The 18,700-nt window shown below is 36.4% G+C and overlaps 5 protein-coding genes across 8 annotated transcripts; 4 read left to right on the top strand and 1 right to left on the bottom strand.

Annotated features, from left to right (window-relative positions):
• Positions 1–174: 174 nt before the first annotated feature.
• Positions 175–2,328, top strand: LOC132192097 (Late embryogenesis abundant (LEA) hydroxyproline-rich glycoprotein family). 3 transcript variants are annotated; one of them, XM_059607311.2, is made up of 3 exons: positions 175–226; positions 338–983; positions 2,019–2,328. In XM_059607311.2, the coding sequence occupies exon 2, from the start codon at positions 378–380 to the stop codon at positions 972–974; it is 597 nt and encodes a 198-aa protein (XP_059463294.1). In that variant the 5' UTR covers positions 175–226; positions 338–377; the 3' UTR covers positions 975–983; positions 2,019–2,328. The 3 variants fall into 3 exon arrangements, with proteins under 3 accessions (XP_059463294.1, XP_059463295.1, XP_059463292.1); XM_059607312.2 differs by lacking the exons at positions 175–226; positions 2,019–2,328 and adding an exon at positions 1,911–2,011 and having other exon boundaries at positions 242–983; XM_059607309.2 differs by lacking the exon at positions 175–226 and having other exon boundaries at positions 243–983.
• A 779-nt stretch (positions 2,329–3,107) lies between these two features.
• On the top strand, positions 3,108–4,571 carry LOC132161969 (Late embryogenesis abundant (LEA) hydroxyproline-rich glycoprotein family). Its single transcript, XM_059572197.2, has one exon. It carries the CDS (start codon positions 3,312–3,314, stop codon positions 3,987–3,989), a length of 678 nt encoding a protein of 225 aa, XP_059428180.1. The 5' UTR covers positions 3,108–3,311; the 3' UTR covers positions 3,990–4,571.
• A 302-nt stretch (positions 4,572–4,873) lies between these two features.
• On the bottom strand, positions 4,874–6,344 carry LOC132161970 (unknown protein 1). Of its 2 annotated transcripts, none has more exons than XM_088510890.1 (2): positions 6,213–6,344; positions 4,874–5,869 (listed from the first exon to the last, which is right to left on the bottom strand). In XM_088510890.1, exon 2 carries the CDS (start codon positions 5,856–5,858, stop codon positions 5,196–5,198), a length of 663 nt encoding a protein of 220 aa, XP_088367016.1. In that variant the 5' UTR covers positions 5,859–5,869; positions 6,213–6,344; the 3' UTR covers positions 4,874–5,195. The 2 variants fall into 2 exon arrangements, with proteins under 2 accessions (XP_088367016.1, XP_059428181.1); XM_059572198.2 differs by having other exon boundaries at positions 6,080–6,342.
• Positions 6,345–8,215: 1,871 nt separating this feature from the next.
• On the top strand, positions 8,216–9,142 carry CML42 (calmodulin like 42). Its single transcript, XM_059571983.2, has one exon. The coding sequence runs from the start codon at positions 8,358–8,360 to the stop codon at positions 8,955–8,957; it is 600 nt and encodes a 199-aa protein (XP_059427966.1). The 5' UTR covers positions 8,216–8,357; the 3' UTR covers positions 8,958–9,142.
• A 2,520-nt stretch (positions 9,143–11,662) lies between these two features.
• Positions 11,663–12,968, top strand: LOC132162014 (uncharacterized). The gene is made up of 2 exons (XM_059572260.2): positions 11,663–12,178; positions 12,300–12,968. The coding sequence occupies exons 1-2, from the start codon at positions 11,757–11,759 to the stop codon at positions 12,844–12,846; spliced, it is 969 nt and encodes a 322-aa protein (XP_059428243.2). The 5' UTR covers positions 11,663–11,756; the 3' UTR covers positions 12,847–12,968.
• Positions 12,969–18,700: the final 5,732 nt, after the last annotated feature.

Raw genomic sequence — 18,700 nt, 5'->3', positions numbered from 1 at the left:
ATCGTTAATTTAACTAAAATATCTCGCGGCAAGATCAATCCCGGGAAGGCGACTCTTGAGCGCGACTTAAGGTGGCTATTTCATTAATTATCCTCCTCCAATCAGATTATGTTTAAATTTATTTCCTTTATTAATTCAACAAAATATTAGAAGTTCTTAGCCCAACCTAGAAGGCCAATAGCCCACAAAGCTAGCGTGGGCTCAAAGCGCGGCCGCCCTCACCCAGGTCTCACTCTCTCTCTTTCTCTTTCTCTGTCTCTTTCTCTTTAATAATCTTTATATATTGGAATTTGGAAGAGAAAGAAAACCAAAAAGCTCATCACAGGATCATATATAGGAGTATTTGCCGGAAAAAGAATTTGAATACAAGTAAAAGGATGGAGGTGGACGGAAAATCGGTGAGACGATCTGGGAAGCGCAGAAAGACGTGTTGTATAGCGGTGATAGGGAGCATCGTCGGCATAGTGATACTGATTGTAATACTAGCGTTCACAGTGTTCAAGGCCAAGCGTCCCGTGACAACGTACGACAACCTGAGCATCAAGGATCTGGACGTGTCTCTGGATATTGCCAAGGTCAGAGTGTACATCAATGTCAGTGTGGGAGCGGATGTCTCCGTCTACAACCCTAACAAGGTGGGCTACAAGTACGACAACTCCACCGCCCTCCTCAACTACAGAGGCCAGCTCGTCGGCGAAGCGCCACTTATGGCCGGCGAAATAACCGCCGGCGGGACCGAACACATCAACCTGACACTCACCGTCATGGCCGACCGTTTACTCTCCAACTCCGATATCTTATCCGATGTCACCTCCGGTGCCTTGCCCTTCAACACCGTCGTCAAACTTTCCGGCAAAGTCAAAATCCTTTTTTTCAAGATTCACGCCGATACTTCCACAACCTGTGATTTCAACATTTATATCTCCAATCGAACTATTGGCGATCAAAAATGCGTGTATAAGACAAAAATTTAGCCACCGCTTGTAAGTACACGGTCCTCGTTTTTTGTTTTTTTGTTTTTTTGTTTTTTGTTTTTTGTTGGATTAAAGAGTTGTAGTTATACTGTTGCTATATATGGCAGAGTCTCTGTGCGCACTTCTTAATTCTTGATTCGTTAAAAATTTTCTTTTCTCTAATTAATTTTTATTTTATGGATATATTTGTTCATAGATTGGAGGAATTCTAAGCTGTATTTGGGTATTTCTGCACCAATACACACTCTTTGACTGAATTTTAGTAACAAACATGTCAAATAAAATAAATTCTTGAGTTTGGGTGGGTATGTGATTCAATTTCAAACATTAAAATATAAGCGGATTGTATAATCTAGTTGATTTGTGTCCAGTGAATTCTGGTTTAACTGTTATTGGAGATTGAGATAGGCTTTAGAGGATGTGCTGGGTTTCCAAAGCTACAGTTGCCCATGGTATCAATAGCCTGTTAATGTGTGAATATTTTGGATTTCGGGTAATTAGTCAAGGCAATGAAAACGATGTTAGAGACGGCTGTGCTTAATATTTCAATATGGTGCTGTACCTTTTTGGCTTGGGAGTAGAGATGTCAACAAACTGGTGAATGTTGATAGGTTTAACTTTTCTCATTCATCAAGTTGACATGTGCTTCAAAGCACAACAAACATGAAGAGGGAATAAAACTCCTGTTAGAATTATGAATGCTTAATCACCGGGAGATTCCCATGTTGTAGTAATTAAAAAATGAGTGAATGTAAAGGAAAAGGAAGGGTAGGTAAGTTTTCATCATCTCTGCACTTGAATATCAGCTTCCTCTTTGTATATTGCTCATGATGGGCTTTCAAAACCTCTTTATAGCATCTCTTTTGGTTTTGTGAAATTTGCTCAAAGTAAGATATATATGACCCAATAAGAAATTGAAGCTATTTTTGTTTATAGATCTGCTGCTAAGAAGAATTTAAGGAATTATTCCGCTTCCACGCTAGTTACAAATGTTATACTCTCTCTAGCCCCAATGTTATGAGCTCTGTTCTGCATAATATGCAGTTATTATGGATCCTTGGTCAAAGCAAATCAGGCGTCGGCAATGAAGATTATTCACTGAGTCGGCACAAATTTGGTACAACTGTAGCGAGATGCCTTGAAGAAGCATCAAATACAGTTCTTAAAAGAAGGGAGTTCACACCGAATTGGTTGGAGTCGGTTATGTCAGCGAAGGAAGGATGGTCCCTTGGCTTAGGTACTTCTGATCGACTAAGGAGTAAGGAGTAGATATGTGTTGATGCGTAATGGTTACACCATCATGGCTTTTATTGACTTTGTCCTCTTAATTGAAATCTGGGTTTGATGATGTAAATAGTATATTGAAGGATTTTGCGTACCTTCAATTAAGTGACATGTAGGTATAGGCGTATTTACTTTGATTAGTGATGACAAATTGTGTCCGTATCGGGTTTGAAACATGGTGTTATATTATTTAGGTCAATCTTAACTCAATTCGTTTAATAAAACGGTTCAAATTCTTAAGCCCTAATTTGTTAATTTCGTATTAAATTTGTGTTAGATTCACAAGTCGTGTCAAAAATTGACCGCTCTAAATATTGCATATCTAGTTCATGTTGTGTAGATGCATGGATATAAGACTATATAGATTAATTCTAATATGATCCATTTAATTAAATGAACCTCTCAACTTTAATTTATTAATTTCGTGTTGAATTATTGTCGAATCCGTGAATCGCGAGAAGGTTTGATTATGTGAAAAGAAAAGTCGGTGAAAACAAATTATGGTAAGAGTGTAGCCACATAAGCTGAGGTAGGATTAGGATCTAGGGGATTTATCTTATTATTTTATTAGTAGTAGGACACGTGACAGAACAATGACTCTTAGATGAAAAATAGATGGCCTAGATCTGAAATTTCAGAAACTGAAATTTCCTAAGAATTTCAGTGAATCCAGATCCGCTGAGGTAAGCGGTGTTGGTAGTTGGAAATTCATATGGTGGCTTAATTAAGTGTGCTAAATTAAGGACCCTAACCCCAACCTAACTGGATAGCATCGTTTATGGATGGTAGCACAGCACTTTAATCAAATAGGTGGCGGGTCCAAAGCATTTAAAGGTGTAGTTCTCCCAACCGTATTGCTAAATGCTTTTCCATTAGAATTTTCCCACGACATCACAATGGTACATACCAAAGACGACCAAGCATTTAAAGGCGTGGTTTTCCCATCTGTATTACTAAATCCGTCGCATGTTGTGTTCCCACCACGTCTGACTTATCTGTTTTCACAATCCATCGCCTATTGTCGACGGATTTTGGAACTAAACGATACCAGAAATGGCAGAAATGAAGAAGGACCAAATCCGCTTGGACCCGGGAAACGATAGCAGCAATGCAATTCCAAGGGGGGGAAGAGCCCCCTTGGACGCCAAACTAATGAAGAGACGCCGGTGTCTATTTGCAGCAGGGGGGGCTGCGCTTGTCTTGCTCATGCTGCTCTTCATAATTGCCCTGATTTTAGCCCTGACCGTCTTTAAGTCCAAACCACCCAGGGTCCAACTCCTCTCTGCAGCCGTTGAAGGCGTGGCTCCTCGCATCTCATTCCCTGTCATTCAGGTTGAATTCAACCTTACCCTTGACATCAAGTTCCTCGTTGAGAACCGAAACTACGCCAGCTTCAAGCATGGGCAAGGCAAGAGTCTCCTGTTATACCAAGGCAACCAGGTGGGAGAGGCTGATATCTACGCGGGTCTGATTCCTGCAAGGGGCACCGCAACACTTCCTTGCCGTCTCACGGTGGAGGTAGACGAGTTAGCATCCAACTTGACAGGTTTGATCAATGATGTAGTAGGTGGCAATCTAGTCATGGAAACGCAGACTAGAATTCCGGGCAGGATCAACTTCTTGGGGATTTTCAAAAGACACGCTGTTGCTGTATCTGCGTGCCAACTGACCATCTCTGTTCCAAACATGAGCATCAGCAGGCAAACTTGCAAGCAAAAGACTAGGCTTTGAAGGAGTGAAGCGCTTGGGTGGGGAAAATCTCGTCTCTTCTTTACAGGGAGTGAACGTTGCCCCCAGGAAACAATTTCAAAGGCCTTGGTACCCAAATACTGGAATGCCAATCAGATGGTTAACTCTCTGTTGTACCAAATTTTTGTTAGGTTCGTATGCTTCGTATGGAGATGTAAGTTGTTGTAGTAATACTCAGTAAACGGTGTGGATAATATTGTCTAAAATTTATTCAGGCTGGATTTACTTTGTAGCATGGGGGGAGACACAGAGGGAGAGGCTTATTCTTTCTTGGGTAAAAGATAGTAGAGAGAAATGATTCAAGATACAAAATGGTGAAACCGAACAAACGATGCTTACTAGAAACAGTCAAATCTAATCGCACAAGATGTTAATTATTCACTCAATAACCACGATAATCCAGAAGTCCTGCCCAATTACGGGACATCCCCCATCAGATTTTTCCCCATTTCCTTCAAGCAGTTTCTTCAAGGTTAGATTTTCTTACAACTATGCAATGGTACTCCCCAAACATCTTGCTTCACAAAAATAGGTAAACATAGAAGCAGCTGAGATAGGAATCATGGGAGCAAAGTGGAAGATTGTGGACAAGTAATTTATTGAAAATGCTGTTAGAGTGGTAGAAACGATAGAACATTAAAGAAGTAGCAAAATAAGCACACCTGCGTCTCAATTCTAGTACTTCTATTACTATAGCACTGATTTCTTACGAGATGGTGGAAGAAAATTTTAGCTTCGGAGTTTTGTTTTATAATTCCATAGAAAGGGCCAGAAAACCACCTTCAACATAAAGCACAATCTTCTTTCAACGCCATAGGTGTTTATAGCTATTCATCGCAGCAGTTCGTTGACTAATACCAACCAACTTCAAAATCTAAATCTGGCATTTTAATAATGAATCTTCACCATGACATGTAGTTATCTGAGAAACAGAAATGTTACAGATAGGATAGGATGCAGACATCATGTTTGGCAGAAGAAGAGCAGAAGATTTTGGGTGATTCTAACATAAAATCAATGTAAGAAATGGCTATACAATGAGACTACTTCAGTCCAAACTCAGTCAGACAGTTATTTCCTATTCAAACATATTCTTTCTTTAAGAACTAGCACATTATACATCTATGAAAGATAAGTTACCAGTGCTGTGTCATATATAATCCAACCAGTAACCAGAGGCCATTGAAGTCAGAAATCAAGCTTTCTGCATAACCCCAAATCAATGTTCCTTGGTTTCCCAGTGGGCTTCATAGGAGCCCCAGGACAAGTATCAGCAACTCCACTTAAACGTGGCGCAGACGGAGGTGTTCTACACCCATCAGAATCGCAATCTACATGTGAAATCCCAGAGAGAAGACCCTCGGTCTGTTTTGAGATTATAACTTGCAAGAGATTCTCATAAACCGATTCTAACATCTCTTCATCCGAAAGGGACTGGGCACCAGCTTCCTCCTCCACAGCTCCTATGGAAGAAAAATCAAAATGGAGGCGGCGTGCAATAATGCCCTTGGACACATGGAGGTACTTATTGCAGGGGGGAGCCAAGGCCAAGTCGTCAGGGCCAGGCGCAAATGGGTCGAACACATCATCCTTGGGCGTCCGAGGGCTGCCATCGAGGATACAAACCAATGGGTCCTCATCTCTGTCGCATTTAGAATCAAACGAAGCCACTTTATTGTTAAGCAATGTGATTTGGGATTTGAAATCAACTGGGAAATCCCCGTTGTCTCTGGCGGAATCGGGAGTGATAGGACCTAGCGAAACAAGCACCGCCGCCGGCTCATCCGATTTCTGGCATTCGCGTTTCTTAGATTGGTCAGGAGAAGCTTGTGAAACCTCCATAAGTCTCATGTAAATACCAACTGACATAGGAAATGGGTGAGGTGAAATCTAAATTAAATTTCAGCTAATTTTCCATTCCATTGAAGAAACGAAACAAAAGTACGGCCGGTTAGTAATAATTATAACCCTATAGCCTAGCACATACAAAAGATTCGAAATTTCCATGAATGAGAGAAAATCCACAAGAAAATCTAAGATACAGAGGAAAGAAATCTGAGAGCAAATCTTACGTTTGTGGAGATAGTATCTTGAGACTGCACACCAAATATTTGAAGAATAACCACCAAAAATCCCGGAAGCCTCTCGCTTGTGGCTTCTGAATAATGAGAGTGATAATAATAAATATATAAACAAATAGAATACCTGAGTTCTTATTGGAGTTTGAGAGGGATTCCTTTCCCCCCAAATGGTGGCAGCGGCGATGAGACGAACACCGAGAGCAGCAAACAGAGGTGTCTCTTAGGGATTCTTAACTTTTTACTTAACTCGAAACGGTCCGCGTGTGCGACTGTGTGAGTGTACGAGGATGTCTTTGCATCTGAACCCTCGGACACTCCCATATCGTATACACCTGCCTCTTGCACCGTTGGATTTTTATTTGATTCGAACTATGGATAAGATCATCAGTTCCCACGTGGGTTTGCTCGTCTTAAATAGCCAGAGTAGGTACTTAAGTTAACAAAATACTTAATTATTGTTGGTACCATAAATATGCCTAAGGCCACTGAATCAGCATCATCATGAATTTCCCCATCCCTATATTGAATGAAAAAAAATAATAATAATCAGCCTCGTCACGAAAAGTAATCTTTAACACAGCGAACATTTAAAAAATTATGTTTAGGACTTAAGAGCTTCTCTTTATAAAAATATACATCTCAAAAAGCAAGGTATGATTTTTTGTTTCAAAATCTCTTTATTCAATTATTCTATTAAATATTCTATTGACTTAAGTATCGGAGTGTTTCGATTATCCCAAAAATCAATAAATAGTAATAAAGACCTTCTATATGTATATCTCTCATCCATCTCCCATACATCATTAACAATTCTCTAATAATAATAATATAACTCAATCTAGACCTTCTGGCTACCATGATTATTAGCATCTTCCTTCTTTCTTTCTTTTTGTTTTTTGTTTTTTTTTTTTTTCTTTTGAAATATCTAATAATTTCATATTTCGCAAATTCCTTATTTTATAATAAGTATACCTCAAATTAAACCCAATCATAAAAATCATTTATGGTGAGTTGCAAAGAGAAAAGGAGTGATAACTAAGAGGATGATGGTGAGTTGCACAATGAATTAAAATAGCATGCTGATTATAGGTATAGAAGGTTATATGTAACTGCTTATTTAACGCTGCATACAAGACTTCTAACTGCTTATTCATTAAAAAAAAAAAAAGTTTCTTAAATATGTTAACTTAGTTGACGTTGCAAATAGAAAAATAGTGATAATTAAGAGGATGATGGTGAGTTGCACAATGAATTAAAATAGCATGCTGATTATACATCCCAAGTCGTGAGCTGATTTCATAACTCTACTTTACCACTTTGGATTGAGGTTTCTTGCCATTTCAATTCCAATCAATGATCCTAAAATGAACGGCTAGAATAAATCACATCAAAAATGAAATTTTAAAAATCAAAAGAAATTAATTGGTAGTCAAATAAAGTGGTCAGCCACCTAAAGAGATAGTTGACCGCCCTTTCACTCTTTGAAGATGGTGGTTGGCCATTCCATCAGATATCCCACCATCCCTTAAGGGCTTATGAAAAACTCGAAACCACCACTTAAGTTATCAAGGGTGGTGCAACCATCTCAAATACTCTTGAAGTTGATGTGACCACCTTATCGGATGGCCAACCACCGCTCTCATAACGTGACAATGGCCAATGTGATTAGTCACACCCTAAGGTAGTTGGCCATTACCTTTAAAGAGAAAGGAGGTGTTCCTGAAGTCGTGATAGGATACCCCTTATGGTAATTGGCAAACCCAATCACAACTTTAGAATGGCAAACCATGTGGTGAGGATTGGTTTAACCATCCATTAACTTGTTTAATTTTTAATTATTTAATTATTTTAATGTGGTTTAATCGTAACCGTTCATTTCTAACTAATGGCTTGAATCATTAGAATTGCAGCGATCCATCGAAAGCAGTTGACCACGGTGGCTGAAGTAGAAGTCGTAATTTACAGGCGGTGGTGGTCCATTCTTGAGGGTAGTTTAACTTTTAGGAATTCAATTGTCAAATAGACGACCAGTAGTAGATGGTGATTAGGCAATAGGCATGCAGCAATATTAGCGTATAAATATTGAAACATGTGGATGCAGATGAAACACAGGGCTGCAGGGGAATGAGTCTTGTGGTCAAACAAACTGGAAGCCCGCCAAACACGGATCATCCCATATAACATAGAATTAGAAGCTATTAACTTTACTTAGACAAACATCCAACTCGATCCCCTTTTCGGTTTTGCGCTCCCATTGCCTGCTTGCTGCATGCCCTGTTCCACGGCCGAAGCCATGGAAAAAACAGGGCCTGCTACAATCTGCAAGAAAGCCTCGTCCTTCCGCCTCCGCTCCGAGAGCCTGAATACCCTCCGCCTCCGCCGCATATTCGATCTCTTTGACAAGAACGGCGATGGTATAATCACCGTCGACGAACTGAACAGAGCCCTCAACCTTCTTGGCTTGGAAACCGACCTGGCAGACCTCGACCCCACCGTCAAATCGTTCATCCGAGAGGGAAACATTGGGCTTCAATTCGAAGACTTCATATTACTGCACCAGTCCGTAAACGACACCTACTTTGGGTACGGATGCGAGGGTGATGCGTGTAATGAGGAGGAGACAAAGAGCAAATTGTCGCAGGAGGAATCAGATCTTTCGGAGGCGTTCAAGGTGTTCGACGAGGACGGGGATGGGTACATCTCCGCCAAAGAGCTGCAAATGGTGCTGGGGAAGCTGGGATTCTCTGAAGGGAAAGAGATTGACAGAGTTGAGAAGATGATCATCTCCGTTGACCGCAACCGAGATGGGAGGGTTGACTTCGTTGAATTCAAGGATATGATGCGTAGCGTTATGGTGCGGAGCTCTTAAATTATTAGCAATGTTTCATATATAATTTAATCATCTTCTTCTTTAGTGTTTCTCTTTTCCTCCTTTTTCTAAGAATGGAGTTAATTCGTCAATACATGATTAATCATCTTTAACGCTCAGGCTTCATTCTAGCTAGCATTTGGTTTCGGTGTTAACTTCATTGATGTGGATTCATGTCAAAATAATACAACTCTGTTTTCATAGGTCCATCTTGCGCTCAACTTATACATAAAATCAATATATATATATATATATATTTCCTATTCAAAGAAGGAAATTACAAAGAAACAAGAAAAAAAATGGGTGAAAAACTCAAACAACCGCCTGATACAACCAGAAAACGGTCCAATAACCAAATAACCAAGTAATAAACAAGAAAAGGTCAATAAATTAATTCGGCCCATTAAGAGAACCAAAGCGATCTCAATATTCACATGCGTATAATTTAAACGATCTAAATTACACCTTCAGTGGATGCTTAAAAATAAAAAGGAAAATAGACTTTTTTTTTTAAAAAAAAAAAAAAAAATCCAAATGCTTTTCAATATGATCTGTGAGAAATATCCAAGAAATATCCAAATGCTTATCGCTTATGAAATGAACATTTTAGTTTTCAAAAGTCAGTCAGTCAATCGGTCGTTAAGAACTTTTCTAGACCCTGGATAAAGTTGAAAAAGCCGTCGCGAATTATTCCAAAGAAGAGTTGAAAAGTCCTACATGTCTAGAAGATATATGAATATGGTGACGGAGAATCAATTAGTAATTAGTATTAGACGACTAATTTATACAAATCAATTTTAAAAAATAAAAAAAAGTGATATGTATCTTTTAACTCGTGATAAGTAGATGTTTTTCTAATGCTTTTTTACTTTCTTTTTTATTAACACTATTAAAAACGAGTGGGCCCAAAAATATTTCAAAATGAGTAGTCCAACGTTATGGGCCCTAACATTTCGATTCTCATCTCCAGTTTTAAGGAGTTGCTACATGTATGTAGGAGTTGTGTTTGGTTGCTATGAAATTAAGGGCACCAAACAAACTCCTCACTTTTAGGGATTAAGTTCGAAGAAATGGAAAGTGTAGGCCCTGATTGATAGCTAACTTGATGGAGCATAATTATGGGAGACACGATTCCTGGTTTCGTTTCTAACTCCCTCAAATCGAGGGATTTTATTTGATTTATAATTAATTAGAATAGTTTTCCAATTCACTCTTGGCATGAAATGGCAGATAGAAGTTGCCAATTTTGCTTACCATGCAACCATGCATCAATTCCCCTTTTCTAAGCATTGTTTGTCATATATAGGGGCTGTTTGTCTATAGCTCAAAAATAGTTCTCATACAATTAATCTCAAATTCAACTTCCAATATTCTTACTTTTAAATCACATCAATTACTTTTTATTACTATTTAAGCAAAAAAAATCACCACTTACTTCTTCATACCAACCATTTTTTTTTCTTCACATCAATCAAATTTTACTATAATTACAGGCCACTAAACAGTAATTGTCCAATGCCAAACAGCCCCAAGAGGATGGCTCATTAGTTTATGACAACATTCTCATTCTTTCTAGAACTATTATATATATAAACATTAATACTCGATTAAAGGGAGTTCAAAGTGGCCAATTTTTTATTTTTATTTTTTTTTAATTTTAAAACTACATCAAATAACTCCCAAATACTTTAATTAATTTATTAAAATATAAATCACCACGTACGTGCTCTTCTAGAAAAGTAGAATAATATTGATGGCCGGCAATTTTAATTTTTAAAGGATCAAAAGTTCACGTGCAAACCATGCATGCATATCTAGTCGTCCGAAGTTGTTAGTTTCCTTCGCCGGCCAATATATTAATTTTGACTCTAATATTTCACATCCATCTTTGATCTTTCTACGGGCAACCAAAAATAAACAAATTAATACAAAATCCAATCGATTCCAAAGTCATTCTTATAAAATATCTAAACGTACGAGTGCTGTACGTACGTTAGAGAAATTGCAATGTTTACTAAAAATTCCTATAATATTTATAATGTCACCCACTAATAAATTGACTATCAGGTACATAACAATCTTCATAATATTTATCACATTTACAGACTAATATGATAATACATGTAGATATACTTAGAAAGTCAGTCACTAAAATATAGACTATCACATATATAATACTTAGACGGGTTGGGAGGTTTTTGGCAACCTCTAAGGTGGTAGGGCTTTATAAAGATTTTTTTTAAATAAAAATATTATATTTTATACTAGCTAGGACCCCATCAATGATAATTGTTTTCACCTTTTAAATAACCATATAATTTACTACTCTTAATTGCATCTATATATTTATTTATTTACTTAACTTCGCACAAAAAAAATCTTGATTTTAAATCTCGATCATTTTCATAAATTGTGAAAGGCCGATCGAGAGTTATATTAAAAGAAATAGTCTAAAACAATTTTGAAAACTAAAATGGTGGGTTCGTACGTCATTTTCAGTTGGTAAGGTTGTACTAGTTGTGAGGAAGGAGTTTGAATAAATGGGATCGGAGCACAAGGCAACAAAAATTTCCATACTATTCGGGTGCAGACACTGTTAGTGCCCCGTGGTTTCAACCAATAAATAATAAACTATTCAACCATCTTAATTAGAGTAGACGGTCCAAATTGATGACTTATAAATGTTGACCACCCAAAGTCTTTCTTGCTCCAAACCTTCACAAATCACCTTCACATTATCACATACATGTATGGAGTAATCGTTTATGCTTGATTCCTTCCTCGCTATAATTAATTGTGATGGGCAGCAATCGCATCAATTCGTCGCGAGATGATCATGATCAGCTACACCGCGAAGACAGTTTCTCCTTCACCTGCTTCGATTTCAACTCCGCTCCGTCTGTTTTCTCCGAGGATGACGATTATGCAAGTGCCGTTGATGATGATGAATCATACATCGAAATAGCGCTGGATAATGATGATGATGATGGAGATGACTCTGGGGAATTCGAATTACGTATTTCACTCTCGACGTCTGACACCAAAATCCAACAGAATTACCCTACTGCCTTTGAGGCTGACACGACGACCCCATCGTCGTCGTCGTCAACCTTCTCTTTCAGCTGTTCTTCTTCAACAGCCTGTAGTTTGGCCGGAGCGCCATCGGAGATTGGCGAGGAAAAATTCATAGACATCAATCAGTGGGAGCTTGTAAGGAGCAGGTATATATATATATATAATATGTATATTTTTTTTTTTCATTTTTGTTATGCTTCTATATATAAATGAATGCAATTGATTATCGAAATTGGGTGTTGTTTGTTTGCATAAAAAAAATACAAGGAAAACATCAAAGAGCACAAATACAATGGCAATGAATGGTGGTATCACGAGGTGGTTCATTGTAAAGTTTCAAGCCATAAAAGTCCGAAACTTGCTAGCATCATTTGCGAAACCCCTTCAAGTTATTTCTTCTCAGGGAAACAGTAGTGGTCGTACTACTGATCAACACAAGAAGAAAAGATCTAAAGAGATTATTCAGTATTCTCAGAGACTGATTAAGCCTTTCGACAAATGGATAGATCAGAGGAGCAATCAGGGAAACAGAGACATCAAAAATTCTTTGAGAGGTGGTGGTGAGAGATATTCCAGAGTGGTGGAGATAAATTTGGATCCTATAAGAGGTGTTCTAGAAGCTGTGAGCATGAGCATGGGAATTGGTCGCAAATATAGACAGACGAGAAGCTGCCCAACCTCTATCGAGTCCTCCCCAGTTCACAGAGGTACTTTTCCAAGCGGGATCAAACTTCACACAGGAGAAAACTCCATTGAGGCCGCCATTGCCCACTGTAAAACATCATTTGCCCAAAAGTCCCATTTTTGTCTTTGAACTTGTCCTGCGCTTTGGTTTGAGAGCTGATGTCTGTAGATTGTAGGGAGTTTTGCCCGTGTTTTGTATTCATCAAGTCTCTCTCGACTCTCTTGAATATCTATATATTACGATTATTACCATCTTGGCTCAATATCCCAACTCTACTTTGCTGATGCGAGGCCCAATATAATGATAGGCGGGTCCGGCTTGGGTCATCCCTTAAGTTCACTTCCAAACTCGATTTGGCAAACCATATCAAGTGGGTTGTGGGCCGTGTGGTTCCTGTTCTTTTGCTACCCTTCCTCTTAAGATAAATCTCATATAGAATTTTTCATATTAATTGTCCAAATTTCTAAATATCTCCCATTTGCTTTGGAATATAAACATGAGAACTCAAGCTTGGAAAATGCAACCAAAAAGAAACATGGGATACGAGGAACAAAAAAAAAATAAAAACAACATGAAGTCCATTTGTTAAAAATTTTGTTTTTTTTTTCTTCTTAAAACAAAAACACAAACACAAAAATCCTTCTAAAACCATAAAAATAATTTAAATTAAAAATAAATAAATAAAAACGCCGCAAAGCACCTTGAGGAAGAGAGCAAAAAAGAAAGAAAGGTAAAAAGCAATGTGGGATGAAGGATGCTGACCACTAAATCTTTCTTAACGGAAGCTAATCATATGAAAGATTGTGGATTAAACCCAGAACAATACAAATTGTAATGATTAAAAGTAAAGTAAAAATAAAGTGAAACGCTCCATCAAGTAAGGAATGGTACGCAAGCAAATCTCTATCTATTATTGCTTATTGATTATCTACTTCACATTCACGATAATGAAGATTATTTCACACACTAAATGGATTTCACACTCATTACTACCACGGCGATTTTGTGAAAAAAGGGAAAACATATGATCCCGATATTCCCGGCCAGCTTTTGTTTCTTGGCCGTTAAGATGTGATTGATGTAAATTACATGATGGGCATATTTGAGTGTATACAGAGTAACATTGAGTGACGATATATTTCACATTTTTTATCTAGTAATTGTAATCATTTTACTATGCTGAAATGACTCTCTTAAATAATTTTTATTTATTATTTTTTTAGATTATTGTGAATTCAACATCAACTTAACACAACCAAATAAGGTTAGAGGGTTTGACTAATTTAATTAAATTGATTGAATTATAGTTGACATATGTAATATTATACTCACGCTTTGATACAACTCGAACCCAATACGCAATATTTAAAGTTGTCAATTTTTTACATGACGGACAACAACCAAATACGAAATTTACATATTTATATTGAAAATTATCTAACCCATTTAATTAATCTTCTACTGTTACCTCAACATGACAACACTCAGAAATTGGCAATGGCTAGGCAAGTGGCGCCGGTTAACGACGAAGGAACGTGGGAAGGGGTATAAGAGAGAATCCCTGAACATAGGGAAAAACATGGTTTCCCGAACGAATCAAAGTGAAGAAGCTGAAGAATGGTGCAGGGAAGCTTCCCGTGTCTCGATCGGTACAAACAGTGACTCCGATTGTGTTTTGGCTTTGGGTGGGAAAAGAGACAAAGCAGGGGACTCCCCCATCACCGCATTTCCCAATTCCTTTATATCTATATCTAGTTTATCCATACACAGACACACACACAGTCACCGTCGTCACTCGTCACTCCCGTCCAAATACTTAGATTATGTAGGATAACGAGCGCGCATCTGACCCCTATCCGGACCCTATTGCTTTACGATTTACGAGTACGACCACCACGCATAAATCCCCCACCTCTGCCTCTGGTGAGATCTACAGTGACACTTTTTCCCCCCCTCACCACCTGTCTCTTCCCCCTCCTCATTTTTTGTCATGTTTTATAATATTTTTGAATTATACGGTAGAAGATGATAGGACATAAATTAATTTCAAACTCACTTTAATAAATGCTAAATGTCCTCTAACACACATGAGACACATGTTTTTTTTTTTTTTTTTTTTTTCTTACATTTTTAGTAGTCATTTATTAGTTATGAACTCAAACATTAATTTTTTAGAAATTTAAATATGTTATATGATAATTTACATTTATTATAGTAAGTTAAAAAAATTTTTCTCTAAATTTATATCTAGAATTAAACAACAAATGCATACTGAGTAAGCATATAAAAATTCTCTCATATTTATTGTCGTGAAAGAGAGCTGATCATGCTCTTCGTTTTGGATCACAACTTACTAATTCAGAGAATAAAAGTGAAAAAATATTTATAAAGTTCACTTATCTTAGCATCGGCTATTCGAAATTTGTTAAGATAAGTGAGCCTCATAAACATTCTCTCATAGAATTACTAGCAATTCAAAAACCAAAATTGGTAGAAAATTATGTCCTAAACTTTTCTACCGTGTGTGATAAAGTAAGCTTAATGCGTGAAGAAGCATTTTGGCTGTATTTTTGGCATCAGATGTGGGCCAAGTGAATGCCAAGAGGAAAAAGGCTGTATGTTATTATTACATATCATACCATATTATATTATTGCTGCCTTCCTGGCTTTTATTGACTACCACCGAATCAAATGTTCAATCTATAAATAAGAAATAAATAAAGGCGGTCACATTATTAAAACTTAAAAGAAAAACAACTAAAGCGAACATCACTTTTTTGAGAAACAACTAAGGCACCAAGGTAAGCAAAGTTATGTATACATTTATTGTATACACGACAGTTGGCCTTAAGGACTTCAAACTGAAAACGATATTCCTCCATTGCGTAAAGCATCTCCCTTCATTTACTTTGCCCATACGGTTGCCATCAAGTGCCAATATTAAGCTATTCCCTTATTAATTCAACACAAAATTAACATATTTAAACATATTTAATTATCAAAAAGTAACTTAATTAACTGTGAACTACGCCTCATGAAGTAAATGTTACTAGTTCGAAGTTTTCCTCCTCTTTTCCTTGTGTGAACATGTAAAAAAATAAATAAAAATTAAGAGTCAAATGATTTTAATTAAATAAAATAAATAATAAATTTATTCTTATATTTTGACACGATTTAAACTCAACATAAAAATTATTAATTTTTAACATAATGTATATAAATAAAACACAAAATTAACAAATTAAAGAATTATACAACACGACCGAAAAGTAGGATAGAAAGACAAATTGACAACCCCAATCAATACTTGGTTTGAGACAAACGTAGACGTGTTTCTCTAGCAACCAAGCATTCGTCCCCAAGAAAGACTTTCTTCAAAATGATTCACTAGAGCGGTCGCGAAATGGATAAGTTTTATTAGTTATCCGAAGCCTCAAAGCCAATATCTTTTTCTTTTCTTTTTTTTTTTTAAAAAAAATCAAATTAACAAAATATTTATTTAAAATAGAATTTTGAATTTAAAATTTGTAAATATTAAAACCACATGAAGATCGAATTCGTCTCAGTATACGTATTATACCAAATTTGAATTCATGTATTTATTATGATTCACACAACAATAGTCATTAGTCAACCACTATCACCATCATCTCTCAAGGTTACCATTTATGATTGTTATTGTTGTCACCATCACTACTACTAATGTTATTGCCATCACCAGCACTAATGTCGTGATTATTGTCACCATTCTTTCTCGTTTTTTTATAATTACTAAATAATATTATGATTTCTTTCCTTCTAAATATTTTCATCTAAACTCTGAAAATTCAAATTGATGATATTAATAGTTTTATCTATTTACTTTCTAACATTTTTTTTTTTTTTTTATCTAAACAAAATATTGAAAGCAAAATCTCAAAAAATGATATATATATATATATATATAAACTACACTTCTAATATATATTATATTTATTGATGTAATCATAAATCATGAGATTATTAAACCGAGAGTTTTGCTTTTATACGGTCGTGGCAGAAAACCCTTATGCCTACCACTCACATTTTGACATATCAGCAATCCAAGAAAAATGCAAGAAACATATATGTTTGCAAAACACAAGATTAATCCTTCCACATTTGGGCCACCGCCTCCCTCCCCCAGCAGCAGCCGATACCCATGCCTAGACACTTCAGGAGGATCATTTATATTATTTAAATTATGATTATTGATTAAATAAAGGAGAAGTATATTGTTACTATATATGTATATGATTCTCGGAAGTTCGAATATCGTAGAAATATAGAACTTGACCACGTCTATTGCATGTGGCCATGTGGGATATTGGTTAATTTGTTAGTATTTGGCAAAGGGAAGAAACCTAGCTACTTTATTTGAAAAATAACAAACAAGATTCTTAAATTATCAAGGATGGGGTTAGGTTGAATATTGGTTATATTTTTCCACAAAAACAAGAGAAATGGTAATTGGTCTGTACAACAATTCTGAACACTGGGTGCCAATGCCACCGACAAGAAACACCAACGCCATTGGCCATTGGGTAAGGGAAACGGTGACGCCAGCTACAGTAGTTAGGTTTTCAATCCTCACCCCACCTTACAGTCCAACTGCCTTTCAAACCTCAGTCGGTTCGGTTGTGACCGAATGGTAGTTGATATGCTTCTACTCTTCTCACCCTAGATCCTTCTCGATCCACTCAATAATAGTTTCAAAAAAATATAACTTCTCACTCTCCACCACATTTCCTGTTGACTCAATTTTGCAAATCAAAATAATAATGTTATAGACCCTTAATTTAATTACTTTCAGTTCAATTAAAATATTATTTATTCTCCCATCTCTTGCCCGTCACCACCCTCCTCAATTAGGATATGGATCCATTGAATTTTTAAGAGAGTTTCAGTTTTTAAAATTTTAGATCTATGTCATCTATATTTATTTCAAGGATCTAATCCCCTCAATCACGGCACGGAGTGATTGAGGCCATCTAATAATTTAGGTGATTCCCTCATATTTGACGTTGGGGATAGTTTTATTTTTACTCTCAAAGACCACCCATAGAAGATGTTAGACAAACTTTTTTGAAGGGCTAACGTCACTACCATATAATTAAAGGAGTAAAGGGGTGAGAGTAAAATAGGGTGGTCCAAATTTTGAATTTACTAGTCCATATTTCATCTAAGGGTGGTAATTTGTATTTACATGTCGAGTTCGAATAATATCGAGGTATTAATATAAAATTATATACGTGTATTAAACGGGTTAAATTCTTCTATCTTAACTCATTAGTTTTGTGTTTGATTTGTGGGTAGTGTTAAAAATTGTTAAGCATAAATGTTGCATGTCGAATTATGCTTATTTTGAGACACGGATATAATACTATAGGTCAGTTATAATTTAACCTATTTAATTAAACAGGTTAAACCTATCAATCATAATTCTATAATTTTATATTGAATTAATGTCAAGTTTATAGCCATGTAAAGTAAAAAATGTTAGGCCTAATTTCACCCCTATTCCAGAAATCAACATTTTAACATATATAGGAGAAATCAATATTTTACATGTTAGTTCCATATCGGAGAAGAGAAACGCTATACTTCTCAAATATTTTATTTAAATATTGGTTCTCAAATACTATGTGTTACATTTTTTTTAATTAATTGTTTTGTTTATCTTCAATAAATAAGTTACAGATCAATTTAATAAGACTCTTTTTATTAAAAGATTTAGTATTTCTAGCATTTTCCTTTTTTTTTTTTAAAAAAAAAATAGTTCATTAACTCATTAACTCATCAAATGTTAACTAACTTTTGAAAAATTGTAATATTTCGTATAGGAGAGAAAGGACCGTTTATAGTCTTTTCCAAGAGGGGCGGTTAAGAGTCGTGGCATATCTAAACTTCACCGTTTTGAATCGACGGATAAAAAGCAAAAGCAAAATACACGTGGGACGCAGCA

Source organism: Corylus avellana, chromosome 10 (genome assembly GCF_965113065.1).
Source record: "Corylus avellana chromosome 10, dhCorAvel1.hap1.2, whole genome shotgun sequence".
NCBI lineage: Eukaryota > Viridiplantae > Streptophyta > Magnoliopsida > Fagales > Betulaceae > Corylus > Corylus avellana.
The sequence above is the reverse complement of the archived record's forward strand: the minus strand, read 5'-3'. Positions and strand labels throughout refer to the sequence as shown.